The following is a 19,319-nucleotide window of genomic DNA, read 5'->3' as shown; positions in this document are numbered from 1 at the left end:
CTAAATTTAGGCCAATATGTATTCTGACACATATTTTTGGTAAAAAAAAATCCCAATAAGTGAAAATTGATTGGTTTGCTGAAAATGTTATCATGTCTACAAACTAGGGGATAGATTTATGGCATTTTTATTTATTTTTATGTTTTTTTACTAGTAATGGAGGCGGTCTGCGATTTTTAGTGGGACTGCGACATTGCAGGGGAAAGATAGGACCCCTAACTGACATTTTTTACACTTTTGGGGGGACCAGTAACATTACTACAGTAATCAGTGCTAAAAATATACACTGTTACTGCAGTAATGACACTTGCAGGGAAGGGGTTAAAACCAGGGGCAATCAAAGGGTTAATTGTGTGCCTTGGGGATGCGTTCTAACTGTGTGGGGGATGGACTCACTAGATGCACATAGAGATCTGTGTTCCTGAATAGCAGGAACACAGGATCCCTTTTTTCATCTGTGACAGAACAGTGGTCTGCCTTGTTTACATAGGCAGATCCCCATTCTGTCTCTATGGGGAGCAATCTCGGGTGGACAGTGGACATCGTGTCTGCAGGACCCGCTGATTGGCTCCCCCTCTGGCCATTTACAGGTAAGTCGTTTCACGTAATAGAGCCGATGTCCCACAGTATATGTGCGGCGGCTGGTCAGCAAGTGGTTAATAATACAAATTTTCCTTTTTGGTAACAAGGGGCAATACATAGACTGGCTCATTTATAATCAAGACTCGAAAGAATGCAACATGTAAAAAAAAAAACATTATTAGTGCCGTGTGCAATACATATAAAAACATACAAAATAAAATGCAATTTTATACAGAATTCACACATTTTCTTTACAGCACGGATGGGGAAATCTGTTTTTGTTCAGGGATTAAGGGGTATGAGGACCCCAAAAAAGGGCACCCAGACAATTATGGGTCTTCTGTTGTGGAAATTAGCTTGAACACTTTTTTGTTTGGGGGGGGGGGGTTTAAACCACTAATAAGTTATTTGGTGGTACATGAATGTCACAATTTGATATCCCTCTATTAAAGCCTGCATCTCTTTCTGTGTGTTGAAAACAAATGACATACTTCCTTTTTCCTCTTCTTTCCAGGCACTACCATTCCTCATCTTCTAAACAGCACATCAAACAACCTATACTTAAATTTTCAATCAGACATCAGTGTTTCTGCAGCTGGTTTCCATCTGGAATACACAGGTAATTGGCAGAACCTTCATGCAGTCTATGTTGCAGAGTGTAGTTCAGATATATATTTCAACGTATTTTATGTAATTTTTTATCACATATGTTGGAAAAAATGCAGTTATTCTGTACTGGTTTCATATATTTATGTACAAGGAAACACAGGAGCATATAATATGCGGAAGCAAGCAGAACAATATCTTGCAGATAGTTGCAACCAGTAATTTGAAATAATAAACAAGCATGTACCATAAAAATTAATGTTATTATTTTTGCATTTAATTTACAAGGATATTATACTTTGTACCCAATCCTCTCATGTCATATAAAGCAGGACTGGATACATACTGTATCTTAGACATGCACGAGGGCCTTAAGGTGGAACTACATTAAAACAGGATCCCTAATCTATCTCTGCCTGTGTTTAAAGCCCAACTCCACAAAAAATATATGAAGCCCAGTGGTCACAGTCTGGCTGCAATACTTACATTCTATCCGGCGCTGTCTCTTACAAACTCCCCTCTCCCTAATTCATTGCTTTGTCTTCTTTCAGGTTGAGTGATGCTCAGTGTTATCAAACTTACTTCTTTGGGCTCAGTATGTCAAAAAAAGTACCCCCTTGTCATCACACAGACATGAGCTCATAATACCCCTATCTTACCCCTATATCACCCAAAAGGGGAAGTTCCACTTGTTTATTAGGGATGATCGAACGGTTCGGGTCGACCATCGGTTCGATCCAAACATTGACTGTTCGAAATTCAGCCCAATTCAGAACTTTTTGCAGAAAAAGTTTGGAATTCGGCAACCAGAACCGACCAAAATGCAATGGGACAGGAACTGGGCTTTAAAAGCCTGTGATTGGACCAGAACCATCAGTAAAAGCCAATTGAGGGGGCAGGAGGATGCTAGGAATGTGATTGGAGTGACTAGGGGGTCCAGAGGCCAATCAGTAGTGAATACGCCCTCCAGTATATAACATAGCCCCACTAAATATCTAGCACTGTAATACAGGGGCTGTGGAAGAGAGTGGAAGCAGTTCTGTTACTCCTGCTTCAAAAGTGTAATTTAGCAATTATTAGTGTGAGGAAAGGGATATCTAGTGTAGTTAGGGTACTATTTTCCACTATAGTTAGATTTAATAATCTAGTTTCTGTAGGGAAAGTGTTAAGTGTCAGGGTGACTGTAGTGTAGTGTAGGGTGAACTGACTCTGACTGCTATGGCAGGGTGACCAAACTCTTCCATTTCAGGGTGACCGCTATAGAAAAAAGATAATTTTTCTTAGAATTTTTAGTAGAGCAGGCATAGGGCTCCGCTCCTGTCACACCTGGCTGTTTTTGTTGCAGGCGTTTATTGGGCTTTTTTGTGGACGTCTTTGGAGGCAGGCATGACATCTGAACTTCTGTGTAGGGGTATATATACACACACACATATATGTATATATATACACATACACACATATAGGTGTGAAAGTAGCAGAACCCTATGCCTGCGCTAATGAAATTATTTGCAGGCATAGGGCTCCGCTCCTATTACACCTATATGTGTGTATGTGTACATAGGCGGCTCTCTAATTAGGCAAATTAGGCGGTCGCCTAAGGCCTCGCACCTACAGGGGCCTCGCGGCCAGTGGCGGAGCGACAACATTTGGAAGGGCGCAGTCAGGGAAATCTCCCAAGTAAAAGATTGTTTTAAATCTTCGGATATAAAAGTTGCAGCAGTGTGCTGCAGTCCCTTCACTGCGGCTGCCAGGTGTCTGTTGTCCGCTGGGTGGCTAGTGGAAAAAGAGAGGGCCTCTAAGTGGCTAGGGGAAAAGGAGAGGGCCCCTGGGTAGCTAAGGGAAGAAGAGAGGAACCCTGGGTGGCTAAAGGAGAAGGAGAGGGCACCTGGGTGGCTAAGGGAGGAGAGGGCCCCTGGGTGGCTGAAGGAGAAGTTGAGGGCCCCTGGGTGGCTGAGGGAGGAGGAGAGGGCCCCTGGGTGGCTGAGGGAGGAGGAGAGGGTCCCTGGTTGGCTGGGGGAGAAAATTCTAGACACTGTGAATTCATAGTACAAAGGTTAAGGCTCTTAATATATGCAATTTATACAGTTAATTTTTATTGCTTGAATTATTTTTCCCATTATGGGCGTGAGTGGGGCCTCATGTCCAAGTTTTGCCTTAGGCCTCATAAAGCCTAGAGCCGCCTCTGTATGTGTATATATACATATATGTGTGTGTGTATATATACCCCTATACAGAAGTTCAGATGTTATGCCTGCCTCCAAAGACGCCCAAAAAATGCCCAAAAAAACGCCTGCAACAAAAACGGCCAGGTGTGAAAATAGCGGAGCCATATCCCTGCTCGACTGCAATTCTAAGACAAACAATCTTTTTTTTTCTGGTTCTGGACATGCTATAGAGCTGAAACTTCACAGGTACACTTTTTAGACCCCCCCCCCCAGACACTAAATCCAAAGAAATCTCTTTTTTTTTCAATAATTTTTTCAATAATTGTCTCTCTCAAAAACGAAAAATTTTAAGAACTTTTAAGAAGTTCGGGTCCCATTGATTTCAATGGGGTTCTGGAATCCGGACCCGAACTTTCGGGAAGTTTGGGTGTTCTGGTCGAACCGAACTTTTCAAAAGTTCGATCATCCCTATTGTTTATCCCCTACTAAACCACCCCCCCTCCCCTTAATGTTTTGTCACTTGTTTTTTTTTTTGGGAGGGAACACATATCTGGTTTTGACAGCTACCCACTCCCAATTGCCGTCGGATCGCTGCAGAAATTTGGTCCTCCTTCCTTCTCCCATTTACAATATGCAGCCCAGCTCACACATAGGCAGTGGGGATCCATCTGTGAAGCCGCAAGCAGTCACATCCAGCTTCCCAAAGTAAACATGGTGGCACCTGAACCTGAAGAAGAACTGGCTCAGGTGAGGACAACGCTGGATCCCAAGGTAGATAAGTGACTTATTTTTAAAGGCGGCAGCCATAGTATTTGAAAAAATTCGAAGGAGCAGGATGAACCAAGGAGAGAGGGAAATAAAATTGCTTGATTGCCCTGTCATAGAGTTAGTGTTGATGGGAGAATCCTTCCCACAGAGCTTTTGTGTTCTGCTGGCGGGAAGCCTTCCCTGCCTGAAAGAACACAATGATTAGTGTTGCTGACTTTAGCAAGTGGAACTAATCATTCAGGGACAACATGACAGGCTGGTGTGTACAACCAGGGTGCCCATGCATGGATCGAAATTTGGCCAGTCCCTGCTGAACTGACCGAATTTCAATCCATGTGTAGCACTGCCTCCTAGAGGACTGCTGAGAATTGCACTTTCTGGATTCCTCTGGGTTACCCTTAGCAACTGATAGCAGACAAATAGCATTTAAAGTCCTTGGCTCAGTCAGTAATCAATCCAGGGGATGTTGGTTTTGTTGTATTTTATTTAGAACTGGAGTAGGACAAGGGATGAGTGGGATACTCCAACTATAAACTATGCACAATTTTGAGGACAACTAGATGCAATGTGTTTGGCAAGGCCGCTGCTTCACCTTGCCACTGAAGTGAAGATAGAAAGTATGATCCTGTTTAAGTTACTCTTCAGGGTATAACTTGGCACCCCCTTTCTCACTTGCTGTGTGTGCTGAACTCTTGTCCACTGACACTCCACTGGAGTGGTCCCCCTTCCTGGGCAGACCCCTGATAAGCTTCCCGATACTCACGGACACTGTTTTTCCCAAGGTTGCTTCTGCCGCAAACTCCACTTGTCAGCCTCCTGGACCTTTTGGGACCTCCTGGCTCAGCACCACACTCCTGGATCACTAGGCCAACCACCTGTGACCACCTTCCACATCAGACAGGAGGAGAGACAGCCATCACCCTCCTCCTGGGACCTGGCTTCCTGCCCAAAGACCCCTGTCACATGTGCCCTTGGCTTTTATGACATATTCCTGGATGCACCACTGTTTGTGCCAACCCACTGGGATAGCTTTAAAAGCCTGTGTGTCACTGGCTGCGATTCCTCCACTGTCCAACAGGCTCCCCATTGTATATAATGGGGACACTCCCTCAGCCCAGATGAATCACACCCAGGACACATGTAACAGGCCTAACTACTGATCAGACTCCCCTGATAAGCAGATTGAGCATTCTATGCTTTACCTGCTACTCCCCTGCCTAGCACCTATCTAGGAGGGTGCTACACATGTATAGCTAGCTTTACGTTTATTGCAAAAATAAATGGTAAAAGAAAACACAATTTTGAAAAATTTTGAATGGCATTTATTCATTCATTGAATATGCCTAAGAATGTTGGTATTAATATTCATATGATCTACCAGTGTATGCCCAACTTAAGCTAAGTAAAACACAATTTATTCCCTAATCTTACCCTTTGTGCTGCTTTTTATTGTTGTATTGTAAAAAGAAGACATGATGGACAGATAAGTTGCTAGCTTTTGATATGGGTGAAAGATAACAATGCTGTTTGAAATGTAAAGTGTTGTGTGCAGCTGGATTTATTTGCTCTGTTATAATGTAGTAATGCAAACCTATTCCCTTCCCGCTTGCCCAGGGCTTCACGGTTGTGCAGTCCTTTTGCTTTTCAATATAGAGAAAGACACATCAGTGGCTGATCTGCATCTGGTTTGTATTCTGAGCGCTCTGCACAATCTGAGACACTACAGCCCTCTCACTATCCACATGTCACCATTGACCCTAGAAAGGAAGAATCTTGACATATTAAGCTTGATGTTAGCATGCACAACAAAATTAGACATTTCACTTGTAATCCTCTAAGTCACATATTTTAAGGATTATCAAGTCTGCTGAGCCGGATGGTTGTTATTATTTTATTTTATTTTTTTGTGTGTGTATGAAAGCATACAGCAGGCTGATGCATTCTATATTCATGCAGAAAAAAGGAAGAAAAATGTTATTGTTTCATTTTTCTATCACTTTGATAATGTGCCAAGGATGAAATAGAACAAATACAGCCTGGGTCACTTCTGTCCTTCACCCTGCTGGCTCACAGCATCCCTGTCTCTCCTCTCTGGATTGCGTTAATAGGATAAGTGCGTAATATTTTTTAAAACCGCGGTGCTCTCCTCATGCTTAGAAAATTCCGTCTTTCAGTTTTGGAGAGCAGCGAAATTGTCTCTTTACTTTGACATGTTTTCTTTGTCCCTATTAAGCTGCCATATCGCTCCGCTGTGTTGTCACAGGAACATAAGCCACAAATGGCAAGCTGGTTTATGAACGTTATTCCCAAAATTGTTGTTTGAGCTCTACATCTCTTTCTGCGTTTTTCTAAGCACGGTGCTTGAAAAAGAAACTGTATATTTAATTTCAGTTTGCAATTTTTGCATTTTCTGCACACATAAAAAAGAGGAAATCTAAGGGTGGGCAAACATTAGTAGAATTTGTTCAAATTTTTCATTTTAGGAACACTTGTTAAATTACCCAATTATTCATTGGAAGGAGCAGGATCCAAATTTTTTCTTAAACAAATAATTTCTAACAGTGTATGTAGTTTTCATTCTGGAAAGTCATTTGGTCCAAAACCATATGTTGAAAGCAAACAAAAATTTGATTTACTTTCGAATGACATTCGTCAAGTCATTAAATTTACTAAGAACTTTTGTACATGTTTGTAAGAATTATAAAACGAAGGATTGTTAAAAAAAAAAACTACTAGTGTATTGCCAGCTTTAGTCTGCATTTAAATTGACCGCATAGGACTCAAATTATTGCTCTCGCTCTAATGATCATGGCGATACCTCACATGTGTGATTTGAATACCGTTTACATATGTGGATGTGACTTACGTATGCGTTCGCTTCTGCGCGTGAGCTAACAGGGACAGGGCACTTTATTTTTTTTTATTTTTTTTATTTATTTTATGTTTCATTTTTTATTTTTACACTGTTTTCTTTCACATTTTTTTATCACTGATATTCCTATTACAAGGAATTTAAACATTCCTTGTAATAGAAATAAGCATGATAGGACCTCTTTAATGTGAGATCTGGGGTCAAAAAGACCTCAGAACTCTCATCTATATTAAAAAAGAAAAAAAAAGTAATTTTTTTTCATGATGAAAAAAATGGGCTCTTTAAATCCGTTGCTAGGGAGCATTGTATGATGTCGCTCCAGTCCTCCAAGGCCATAGAGTCGAGTGAGAGCCATCTTGCCCTCACTCTACTTCCTGCCTGAGAGAAGAATGAACTGGATCATTTTCCCTGCTGTTGGCGGGTCCTGTAAGCTGAGAAAAGGGCCAGGAAGTGGCGAGAGGGGGGGACACATCTTCCGACGCCCATAAGGGTGATCCCACAGGAATCCGCTGCTGGCACTACCCTTATGTTAAAGCTGACTGCCCACCGTTTAAAAAAATACCGGGGTTATGACAGCTATCTGCTATTGTAAGTGGTTAAAGCCTAATTTAATTTTCAGTTGAAAGTTCAGGTGTACATTCTAGGAACACCAAAACAAAAGGCCCCTTTCACACTTGTGGACCATTCAGATCCGCCTGTCAGTTTTTCAGGAGGATCTGAACGGATGCCCCATGCATCTCTATGGGGTATCGGATGTCAGCGGAGACATGTCTGCTGACATCCAATCCGATCCGTCAAATCTGGACGGATGGAAACCCTATCTTCCATCCATCCAGCGGATCAAATTGGATGAGAACGCACAGGCGGATCGTTCTCATCCGATTCCCCCATAGAGAACAGCGGGGACCTGACAGCTCTGTCTCCGCACACAGTGTGGAGACAGAGCTGCCATCCGCCTGCTTGGTGGGGGATCGACAGGTTGTTCCCGCCCGCTGAGAAAAACGGAGTCCGCCGATGGACTCCAAGTGTGAAAGGGGCCTTACAGATCGTTTTCTGTAGAAAGCAGCCACAGCATGAGTAGAAAAGCTTTCCCCCTGCCAGCATGATATAGTGAAGGACCCCTGCTCCCTGTGTGAAAACTGTTTCTAAGGTTCAAAACACACCCTCTGCAGAACCATATCTATGGCTCCTGAATCAGCAAAGTCCATGCTCCCTGCTGATTGGACAGCTCTTGCTCTGGCTTAGCGGGAGGCATGTTAGACCGCTAAAAATAAACTACTGCTTCCGCGTAGAGAGCACAGATCTTTCTCTATAGCATACTGGCAGAGGACAGGCTTTTCTTTCCAGACAGAGGATGTTTACTTAAGAAAACAAACAGTAAACTAAAAGTTTAGTTGGGCTTTAAATACGCAGTCACTTTATGTAAAACATGTTAAAAATATAACCATAAGTTGTTAATGTAGAGATGTGATGAATTGCATTGTGAGTGCAATAATGCAACATGTCATGTGGCCTAATCTGTTCCCAGATGTATGTACAACTGCTAGTAATGAGGGACAATGTGAAATGCTTCTGTGGATATCAGGAGTCTTTATTTCAAATTTACACACTTTTTCACAACTGGAAAGCCATCACATCTCTCAATTTGACAGACGCGAAACTGATAGTTCAACAAAATCCCATGTTTGAACTCTTATTAGCCATCAACACCCTCTCCTGTACAGTGTCCACTAAATAATGGAAAATCTGGACAAACAAATATACTACTGTGCCTTAATTTGATTGCTACAGCTATTTCTGACCTGTGTTTAGCGTTCTGTTTTAGTTCTCTAACAGAATTTTGTTTGGTTGCTACAGGTTAACTCTGCTCTAAATTTTCTCCCTGCACATGAAAAAAAAACGAAACCCTATAATATGAAAAAGTATATTATTCACAGTAGACTACATGCAGAGAAGATCTTACTTTGAAGTTCTCTGACCTTATAATAACCTATTGTAAAAATAACATGAGATTAAATAAGCGTACGGTACAGGAGGAACTAAGTATTTCCTGTTTTCTCTGCTTTGTGGAATATTGGAAGTAATATACATAAGACCCAGCTGTGTATTTTATACATGCACTTTGTTTAGTACATCAAATTGTAGTTTCTATATGCATGCCCTTATAAAAATAAACACTACATGATTTTACTTTGTTTTTGTTCTAAAAAATTGCAGCTTAGAAAATTGATTTCAGTTTTGATTACTGCACCACTTCCATAAACATCAACAGCTCTGTCTGGAGCTTTGTTCAGTTTGGCAGTGATCGGGTATTTTAGGATATCAAAGATGCAGCCTTCCAGCACTTGTGCAGAACTCCGTTATTGTACAAGCCATGGCTAAAGTCATAGCAGAATGGCTGATGACATACGCTGGGCAGACACTCGATCATCCAAAACTCTTAGCTTACCTTGCCAACTATAAATGGATCAGGATTAAGAGATATTTTCACATGAATATCAAAGGAAATTGTAGAATTCTGTTGGTCTTTACTGAAGAGAGAAAAGGGATTAAGGTGCTTCAAGGTCGCTAACTGAAGAGATTGGATATTTATACTAATATGTATATACTGTATACTATGTTACCAAAATTTTGAGGATACCTTTGCCATAACACTGACATATATGTCACCATCAAGGGTCAGGCTCAGAGACCAGTAGCTAAAGCAGAAGAGAGGTTCCCATCCACCAGTTGGATAAGTGCAGCAGCAGGTCACCCAGGAGAATAATACAAGCTCACCCAAGGTGCGGTGTCTAAGCACTAACTGGTGTTCACCAGAGCTCCTGATGGTGGAGACGGCATTTGGTACATGTTAGTACCAAGTCATGGTCCTCAGGATCGCCACACCAAGAGGTGAGCAAGCCAGGGTCCAGTAGCATGTATAGCAGGTAGGGATCAAGCAGAAGTCTAGTTAGTAAACAAGCCAAAGATCAAGAACAAGTGGTCACAAGTTGGGATCCAGCAGAATTATAGTCAAGGAACAAGGCAAAAGTTGGTAACGAGTGGTATCAGAAATACGGGAGTGACAAAAGAGAGATATTGGCTGGAGAGAGTACAAAATTGTGGCAAACAGGAAGTGAAAAAGCATTGCTGAAATAGGACGTTCCTGAGAGGAGCAAGACGTTCAAGGTTCTGCAGAAACAAGTAACAAGGCAGCATTGTCTAATGGATCAGAAAGGGTGCCGTCCAGCATCTCAGGTGGCTCAGCAAGAAGAGACATCACTACAGACAGCACAGATTGCTGGTTTATACCCAGGTTCTGATAATAAGCTTGTTGGACACTCCATTCCAAAATTATGAACATTAATATTAAGTCCCCCTACCACCAATCGTGTGGCTTTAACAGCCTTCATCCTTCTGGAAAAGCTTTCCACAACATTTTGGAATGTGTCTTTGGAAATTTGTGCCCATTCAGCCAAAAGAGCATTTGTGAGGTTAGCTACTGACAATGAATGAAAAGATTTGGCATTCCAGTTCATCCCAAAGGTGTTCAATAGGATTGATGCCAGGCTCTGTGAAGACCATTCATTAAACTATGTCTTCATAGAGCTGCCTTTGTTCACAGGGGCACAGTCATGCTAGGACAGCAAAGAGCTTTCCACAAACGAATTGTTTATATGAAATGCCATCAAGACAATGTTATCTCCTGATGACCATGTTGATCATTTTTCTACAGAATAGTCTGTCTACTGTTTGGTTCTTAACTGTTCACAACAACATAATCACATTTATTGTGACTGTATCAATCCACTTTATTGCTGATTGTCATCTTCTTCTCTTTCCTTCAACTTTTTTTGTGTGTGTTTTTGTCTTTTTCAGTGAGTTGGTTCTTGTCATAATATTTCCAAAGTTTGATAGTTTCACCTTAGTCACCTGGGCTTGTAGTTAAAGGTTAGGCTGGATTGGAGTAGGATCAATTTTTTTGTTATCTTTGCTCTCCTTGGTATTCATAGATGTCTTTATTAGGGATGATCGAACTTTTGAAAAGTTCGGTTCGACCAGAATGCCCAAAAAAACGCTAGCGCCAAAAAGAAAACGCCCAGGTGTGTTGTTGCAGGCATTTTTTGGGGGTTTTTGGAGGCAGGTAAAACATCTGAACTTGTGTATAGTGGTATATATACACACATACTTATATGTATTTTACACTTAGACATATATAGGTATGATAGGAGCGTAACTATATTGGTGTTAATTATTTCATTAGCGCAATCATATATTTCTGCTACTATCACACCTATATATGTCTAGGTGTATATATACATATAAGTATGTGTGTATATATACCACTATACATAAGTTCAGATGTTTTGCCTGCCTCCAAAAACCCCCAAAAAATGCCTGCAACAACACACCTGGGCGTTTTTTTTTTTTCGCGCTAGCGTTTTTTTGGCATTTTTTTGGGTTCTTTTGAGGCAGGCAAAACATCTGAACTTGTGTATAGTGGTATATATACACACATACTTATATGTATTTTACACTTAGACATATATAGGTGTGATAGGAGCGTAACTATATTGGTGTTAATTATTTCATTAGCGCAAGTAGTGTTTTCTGCTCCTTTCACACCTATATATGTGCAGGTGTATATATACATACATGGGTGTGTATATATACCCCCTATACACATGTTCAGATGTCATGCCTGACTCCAAACATGTGCTCAAAAAATCCCTATAGACGCCTGCAGCCAAAAAGCAAGCTGACAGGGGCGAAGCCATATTACTGCAGCGAAAGTGACTTCAGAGAAACTAGCTTTTCTCTATAGCGGTCACCCTGATATGGAAGGGTTTGGTCACCCTGCCATAGCAGTCACTGTCAGTTCACCCTACACTACACTTCGGTCACCCTGGCACTTAACACTTTCCCTACAGAAACTGAATAATTAAAGCTAACTAAAGTGTAAAAGAGCACCCTAACTACACTAGATATCCCTTTCCTCACACTAATAAATGCTAAATGACACTTTGTAGCAGAAGTCCATGAACTGCTTCCACTCTCTTCCATGTCCCTGTATAACAATGCTAGGAATTTGGCAGGGGCTATCTTATATACTGGGGGGCGTATTCACTAATGATTGGCCTATGGACCCCCTAGTCACTCCAATCACATTCCTAGCATTCTCCTGCCCCATCAATTGGCTTTTGCTAATGGTTCTGGTCCAATCATGGGCTTGTAAAGCCCATTTCCTGTCCCATTGCATTTTGGTCGGTTCTGGTTGCCGAATTCCAAACTTTTTGGGCAAAAAGTTCGGAATTCGGCGGAACATCGAACAGCCAATGTTCGGGTCAAACCGATGGTCGACCCGAACCGTTCGATCATCCCTAGTCTTTACCAACACCCATAAACTGTTGTCACAGGTAAACATATAGGGGTTGCTTTACTTAAGGAAAACAGACTTCACTTTCCAAGGGAAGTTACACTTTGCCAGGAAATTTGCCCCAGAGCTTAGTGAATTAGGTGAAACTCTGCTGATATCCATCATCCAGTCAAGTGCATGCAAAAAAATTTTAAAAGTGGATGTTCACTGCATTGGTAGCACCACAAACCTAAAACACTATTTCATTCATTTTAAAAATTCAAACCAAGCTCCTTCATCCTGCCATGTCTGCCTGCTTTATTTTGTTGAGAAATAACTTTGAACCCCCCACCCCCTCCCCCCTAGCATTTGTAGCTTTAGCCATCTTGAGTAATGGTAAATGATTAATGTAGCATTTACTTTCTGGAATCCATCTGCCCTTAGTTCAGTCATGTATGTGGGAGAGTGGGCTTAGCTAAAAAAAAATCCCTCCTCCTCCTCTCCTCCCCTTCTGAAGTATCCTGGGATGTATGACATCATTTGCCTAGGCAAGAAACCAGGAAGTACCTGAAGAAATGTAAAAAAAAAGTGAAAGCAAGTAAATATCATATATTTACATATGCGAGCAGCATGAGGATTAAAAAAAATAATATTGACAGGCAAAGTAAAGTTCCACTTTAACTTCCGTGAATGTGATTGTGTTTTCTCTTCAAAGTGAACACACCCCATTTACTAAGTTATGGAGCAAGTCCCTTTTCAAAGTGCAACTTCCATTGCAAAGTGAACAGCCCATTAGCTTTTAGAAAAATCAACTTTGTACACAATTACATAAGTAGTGGTCAATTACATGCAACCATGTTACTAGAGACTAATGAGATTAAATCAACAATGCCTCCAAAATAACTTTTTGCCAGTCCTAATGAATTAGGCTGCATGTGCACCTTTCATATTTAATATCTGGAAGCAGATGTATTAGTAATGAATGTCTAAACAATTTACATTTTTTCAGCCTTCTTTCCTTTTTTTTTAATAAACAGCCAATATGAGTAAGATTAGTCAAAATGCGATACCTCTGCAAACCTTTAAATCCAAGCTTGAAATATAGCCTGGTCTTGCAAGTTTTCCTAATTTCTTTTATCTGACATAAACTTTATTAGAGAGAAAGAGAAAAAAATGTTCAGATGTCCTAATGACTTTAATGCAGCTGATAGTTTTGGCTTGAATTCACCTCGAAAAAATCTTGATTATTTAATTACAGTAATTAGTTTGCAGATTTTCAAGCAGCGTCAAAAAGAAGTTAATTAGAAAACATGAATAGATAATGTTCAGTGAACTCAAAACACCTGCTGTTTAGCAAATGAAATGTTGATCTATTAATGCTTCCTAGGCTTTAGAATTTGCTATTAACAATAATGACAGGTGCTTATATTATAAACCATTCAATGTATACTTCAAATAATCTTCAGAGGCCTATGCATTAATATAAATAGTCATGTGATATATTGTTTTTTCACTGCATATACATCAAACGCAACCTCTCATTTTTCTTTCTTATGGTATACTAAATTTATTTTGGTTATACTGTACTTTGTTTAAACGACACCTTTTTAAAGATGCAGAACAGCCCACATAGTTTCTACCATTGACATAGAGTTTGAAATAGTGCCATTCCTTGCATTATTGACAGAATTGGCTTAGAGGGTTTTGTATAAAGAGGGAAAAGACACATGCATAAAATTTCCATAGTAGTCATCAGTATCCAAGCTTTCTATGGAATCCAGCTTAAGTGGGCCTATTGTCAGAAATATTTTTCATTGCATGCAGGATATTGTGTTCTGGTAATCCTTGCAGGCGTAGTGCTCTTTTGGGGGGTTATGACAAATCACCTTTCCCATATAGGTTATAGTGTTAAACCTCATTAACAAATCTTGACCACTCAACTTGTTGGGGAGCTGGAATAGCTGGTGTCTTCACACTTGCATATACAGTCAGGTCCATAATTATTGGGACATCGACACAATTCTAATCTTTTTGGGTCTATACACCACCACAATATATTTGAAATAAAACAAACAAGATGTGCTTTAACTACAGACTTTCAGCTTTAATTTAAGGGTATTTACATCCAAATCAGGTGAACGGTGTAGGAATTACAACCGTTTGTATATGTGCCTCCCACTTTTTAAGGGACCAAAAGTAATGGGACAGATTAACAATCATAAATCAAACTTTCACTTTTTAATACTTGGTTGCAAATCCTTTACAGTCAATTGCAGCCTGAAGTCTGGAATGCATAGACGTCACCAGACGCTGGGTTTCATCCCTAGTGATGCTCTGCCAGGCCTCTACTGCAACTGTCTTCAGTTCCTGCTTGTTCTTGGGGCATTTTCCCTTCAGTTTTGTCTTCAGCAAGTGAAATGCATGCGCAATCTGATTCAGGTCAGGTGATTGACTTGGCCATTGCATAACATTTCACTTCTTTACCTTAAAAAACTCTTTGGTTGCTTTTGCAGTATGCTTCGGGTCATTGTCCATCTGCACTGTGAAGCGCCGTCCAATGAGTTCTGAAGCCTTTAGCTGAATATGAGCAGATAATATTGCCCGAAACACTTCAGAATTCATCCTGCTGATTTTGTCAGCAGTCACATCATCAATAAATACAAGAGAACCAGTTCCACTGGCAGCCATACATGCCCACGCCATGACACTACCACCACCATGCTTCACTGATGAGGTGGTATGCTTTGGATCATGAGCAGTTCCTTTCTTTCTCCATACTCTTCTCTTCCTATCACTCTGGTACAAGTTGATCTTGGTCTCATCTGTCCATAGGATGTTGTTCCAGAACTGTGAAGGCTTTTTTAGATGTTGTTTGGCAAACTCTAATCTGGCCTTCCTGTTTTTGAGGCTCACCAATGGTTTACATCTTGTGGTGAACCCTCACTCTGGTGAACTCTTCTCTTGATTGTTGACTTTGACACACATACACCTACCTCCTGGAGAGTGTTCTTGATCTGACCAACTTTTGTGAAGGGTGTTTTCTTCACCAGGGAAAGAATTCTTCGGTCATCCACCACAGTTGTTTTCCGTGGTCTTCCGGGTCTTTTGGTGTTGCTGAGCTCACCGGTGCATTCTTTCTTTTTAAGGATGTTCCAAACAGTTGATTTGGCCACACCTAATGTTTTTGCTATCTCTCTGATGGGTTTGTCTTGTTTTTTCAGCCTAATGATGGCTTGCTTCACTGATAGCTCTTTGGATCTCATATTGAGAGTTGACAGCAACAGATTCCAAATGCATTTTCACCACTCAACTTGTTGGGGAGCTGAAATAGCTGGTGTCTTCACACTTGCATATACTGTATTCAGTCTGATGGCTAAAATTTAGCTGGCAACTTGGTGTCATCCAAATAGGGTAACTTTTATAGGCTACATCCTTAATGTAGAATTATTTGAGGATGTAGGCAAAAATGTACTCTATTTGGATGACACCACGTTGTCAGCTACATTTTAGCCTCCATGGTGCTAAACCTATAGGTAAACAAAAGAACGAGAATCTTCGCTAATTGGAAGAGGGGATGTGATAATAAAATTGACAGTACCTCTACCCAGGACAGGGCCTCTAGGAACAGATTCCTGGGATATTAACTAGTAATCTAATCAAAGTAATTAGGAGCAGAGGACCTACTGCAACCAGCAAATGATATTAACCATAAGTATATACAATAGATACACACCAGTATGAAAACAATACAAGCGTCATAAAAAAAGATTGATAATAGTATATACATCCAATGTGCAAACAGGTATTATCAGAAAAGGGCCCAACAAGAGCCTTGGAGGAATTGTGCACATTCACCCTGGTATATACATTATACAGTAGTTATTATTAAAGATACCTCCAGATGAACATTGCAGCAAAGTCAAGCTGCAGGTGCCGCTAAGGATGATTGTGATGCAGCGTTCATCTTGGTGTTGAATGCCTAAAGACAAAATCAGCCTTGAAAGGGAGACCCTCTAGCCACCGTCCAACCAGCCTGGCATGCAGATTTGCACCAGCAGAAATCAAGGTGTGGCACTAGAACTCAGAGTCAGCCTATCTGTTCTGCACTTTAATACATCCCTGCTAGTTTTGAATTCATTATGCAACTGGACCTCTAACTATCAGGAGTGGCCATTGGATGCTTAACCTACTTCTAACCTATTCTGATTTTTGAGCCCTAAACTAAAACTAGCTATAGAATCCCAGCCCAGAGGGGACAGGGTTAATTCAAATAAAAAAGTTGCATATAAACTATATTGTAATCAACATGTTCACCTACTAATATACTGGAAGGTGACCATTGCATACATACAGTAGCAAATCCCTAGCTACCTGGCACAAGAAGTTAAAGAAGCTATGGGCAGCTGCAATTAAGAACAGACCAATACTTACCTAAAAGTCTCTGCTTCTGGTCTGGGTGAAAATACAGCAACAGCAGTCCCTGTGTGCATAAGGCCATGTGGTTCAGTTCTGTGTGTCTCTCTGTCCACCTCCATGTTCTGGGGTTTCTGATCTAGACACACAGAGACAGGAAGTGATGTACATAAACAATTTGTGAACATTAAGAAGCAGAGCTACTTACAGACAGTGGAGGACAGCAGATCCTAAGTGCACTCTTATTGACAATGCCTTCATTATTAACATCTCTGCTTATTGATGTTTCAGATAAACTCAATTCAAGTTGTAGGGAGTCTGTTTTATAGTTTGTCACAACAGACCTGATCCACTTTTTCTTGAACTGGTTCGTTCAGTAACTTTACAAGTTTTAATTAATGAATTCCTGACATTGCCCAATGCAGAATAATAGTATAATTTTCCAAAAAAAAAGGCTTTATTAATTATTGTTAAAAAATGTATGTTCAGTTTCTAAACCTAGGATGATATCATGCCATCAGTTTGCTGCAGGTAGGAGTAAGTTTTTCCTCAGTCTCCTCTCCCCTAGTAATCAGACTGCAACATTTTAACTTTGTGGCAAATAACAAGGTAAGAACCTGCAGCAGAGGTTGATCTTTGTTAGACATTTATGAACACATCTAAGAACTGCACAGGCACCAGGACTTACGTAATTATATCTGGGCCAGCATCTCAATGCAGGAATCTACTTTTTAAACTTAGATAACACCCTCCATCTGCAAAGAAAAGCAGCTAAAGGCAATGTCAGGGGGAGTAATGTGATCTCTGTGAGAGGCATCACTGTCACTGTTTGACAGCTATCTGTTCTGGCTGCAGTAAACCTGCAGTAGGGGGCAGTGCGGTGAGAAATTCAGCACATCACACAGCTCTCTTTTCTTTCTTTTTTTTTCAAACTTTATTTGAAGTGCTCAAAAATGATACTCATTTTACTGTACAGCAGCGCAATCTTCACTATATTAATCTTCTGGATTTGGTATCTTCAGCCATCTTGATTGGGGCATGCTCACTGGATATCCCACCACCGGGGCATGCCAAGAATGTACATTGGGCTGTGCATATGCAACTCAATGTACATTAACCACTTTAAGACCGGAAGGATTTGCCCCCTTCCTGACCAGGCCCTATTTTGCGATTCAGCACTGTGTTACTTTAATGGACAATTGCGCGGCCGTGCAACGCTGTACCCAAATAAAATTGATGTCCTTTTTTCCCACAAATAGAGCTTTCTTTTGGTGGTATTTGATCACCTGTGCAATTTTTTTTATTTATTTTTTTTTTTTTTTGCGCTATAAACAAAAAAGTGCAACAATTTTGAAAAATAAAACAATGTTTTCTGCTATATGACATTTAAAAAAAAAAAAAAAATGTAAAAATCTAATCTTTTTAACATTTTAGGCCAATTTGTTTTCTGCCACATATGTTTGGTAAAAAAAATCGCAATAAGCGTATTTTGATCGGTTTGCGCAAAAATTATTGCTTCTACTAACTACGGGAAAGATTTATGTCATTTCTATCATTTTTTTCCTTTTTACTAGTAATGGCGGCGATCTGCGATTTTTTGTGGGACTGCAACATTGCAGCGGACAGATCGGACCCCTAACTGACATTTTTGTTTATGGCACAAAAAATAAAAATCACACAGGTGATCAAATACCACCAAAAGAAAGCTCTATTTGTGGGAAAAAAAGGACGTCAATTTTATTTGGGTACAGCGTCGCATGACCGCGCAATTGTCCGTTAAAGTAACGCAGTGCCAAATCGCAAAATAGGGCCTGGTCATTAAGAAGGAATGTTAAAGTGGTTAATGCATGGAATGCATTGAATGTTTAGGCTTTACAACCACTTTAACCCTTCCATAAGACACAAGTTGAATCCAACATAATTTTACTTCAGCTAATCAAATATACCAAAATCACATTGTAAACAAGTTTCAGTGGCCCAAACAGCCTCTAGATACGAGCATGCTGCAGTTCAATACAAGGCATAAAAAATACTGAAAGTTGGGTAGAACATTAAAGTGATTGTAGACGTTCACATTTTAATTAATATCAAACATGTTATACTTACCTGCTCTGTGCAATTGTTTTGCACAGATCAGCCCTGATCCTCCTCTTCTGGAGTCCCCCGCCGATGCTCCTAGCTCTTCCACCCTGCAGAGTGCCCTCCATAGTTAGGTGTTTGCTACGGGGGTACTCTTATGGGCTAGCTCCTGAGTCAGCTCTGTGTTTCTATTGACACACACACAAAGACTTGGCCCAGCCCTCTGTTCCCTCCCTCTGCTGTGTTTTCTGCTGCTATGCCTGAGACAAGGAGGAGGGAGAGAGCAGAGATAGCCATTGCTCTTGCGCACATCACTGGATCGAGATCAGGCTCAGGTAAGTATAAGGGGGGCTGGGGGGGAGTTGCATATTGAAGGTTTTTTATCTTAAAGCAGACAATGCATTAAGCTAAAACAATATTCAGCCTTTAGAACCATTTAAAATTTGCATTAACATATTGCAAATAGTAGTAGTTACGCTGAACTTGTTGGTAACAAACC

General features: G+C 40.6%; 1 protein-coding gene across 1 annotated transcript in view; it reads left to right on the top strand.

Moving 5' to 3' along the window:
* CSMD3 (CUB and Sushi multiple domains 3) overlaps positions 1-19,319 on the top strand; it is a 1,619,578-nt gene that overhangs the window by 1,263,831 nt on the left and 336,428 nt on the right. The window contains exon 38 of the mRNA XM_082258441.1: positions 1,097-1,201. Within this exon, the coding sequence (XP_082114567.1) occupies positions 1,097-1,201 (105 nt within the window). The remainder of the gene's footprint in view (positions 1-1,096; positions 1,202-19,319) is intronic.

This window comes from Pelophylax lessonae (assembly GCF_965119305.1).
Source record: "Pelophylax lessonae genome assembly, chromosome: 5".
Classification (NCBI taxonomy): domain Eukaryota; kingdom Metazoa; phylum Chordata; class Amphibia; order Anura; family Ranidae; genus Pelophylax; species Pelophylax lessonae.
The sequence above is the reverse complement of the archived record's forward strand: the minus strand, read 5'-3'. Positions and strand labels throughout refer to the sequence as shown.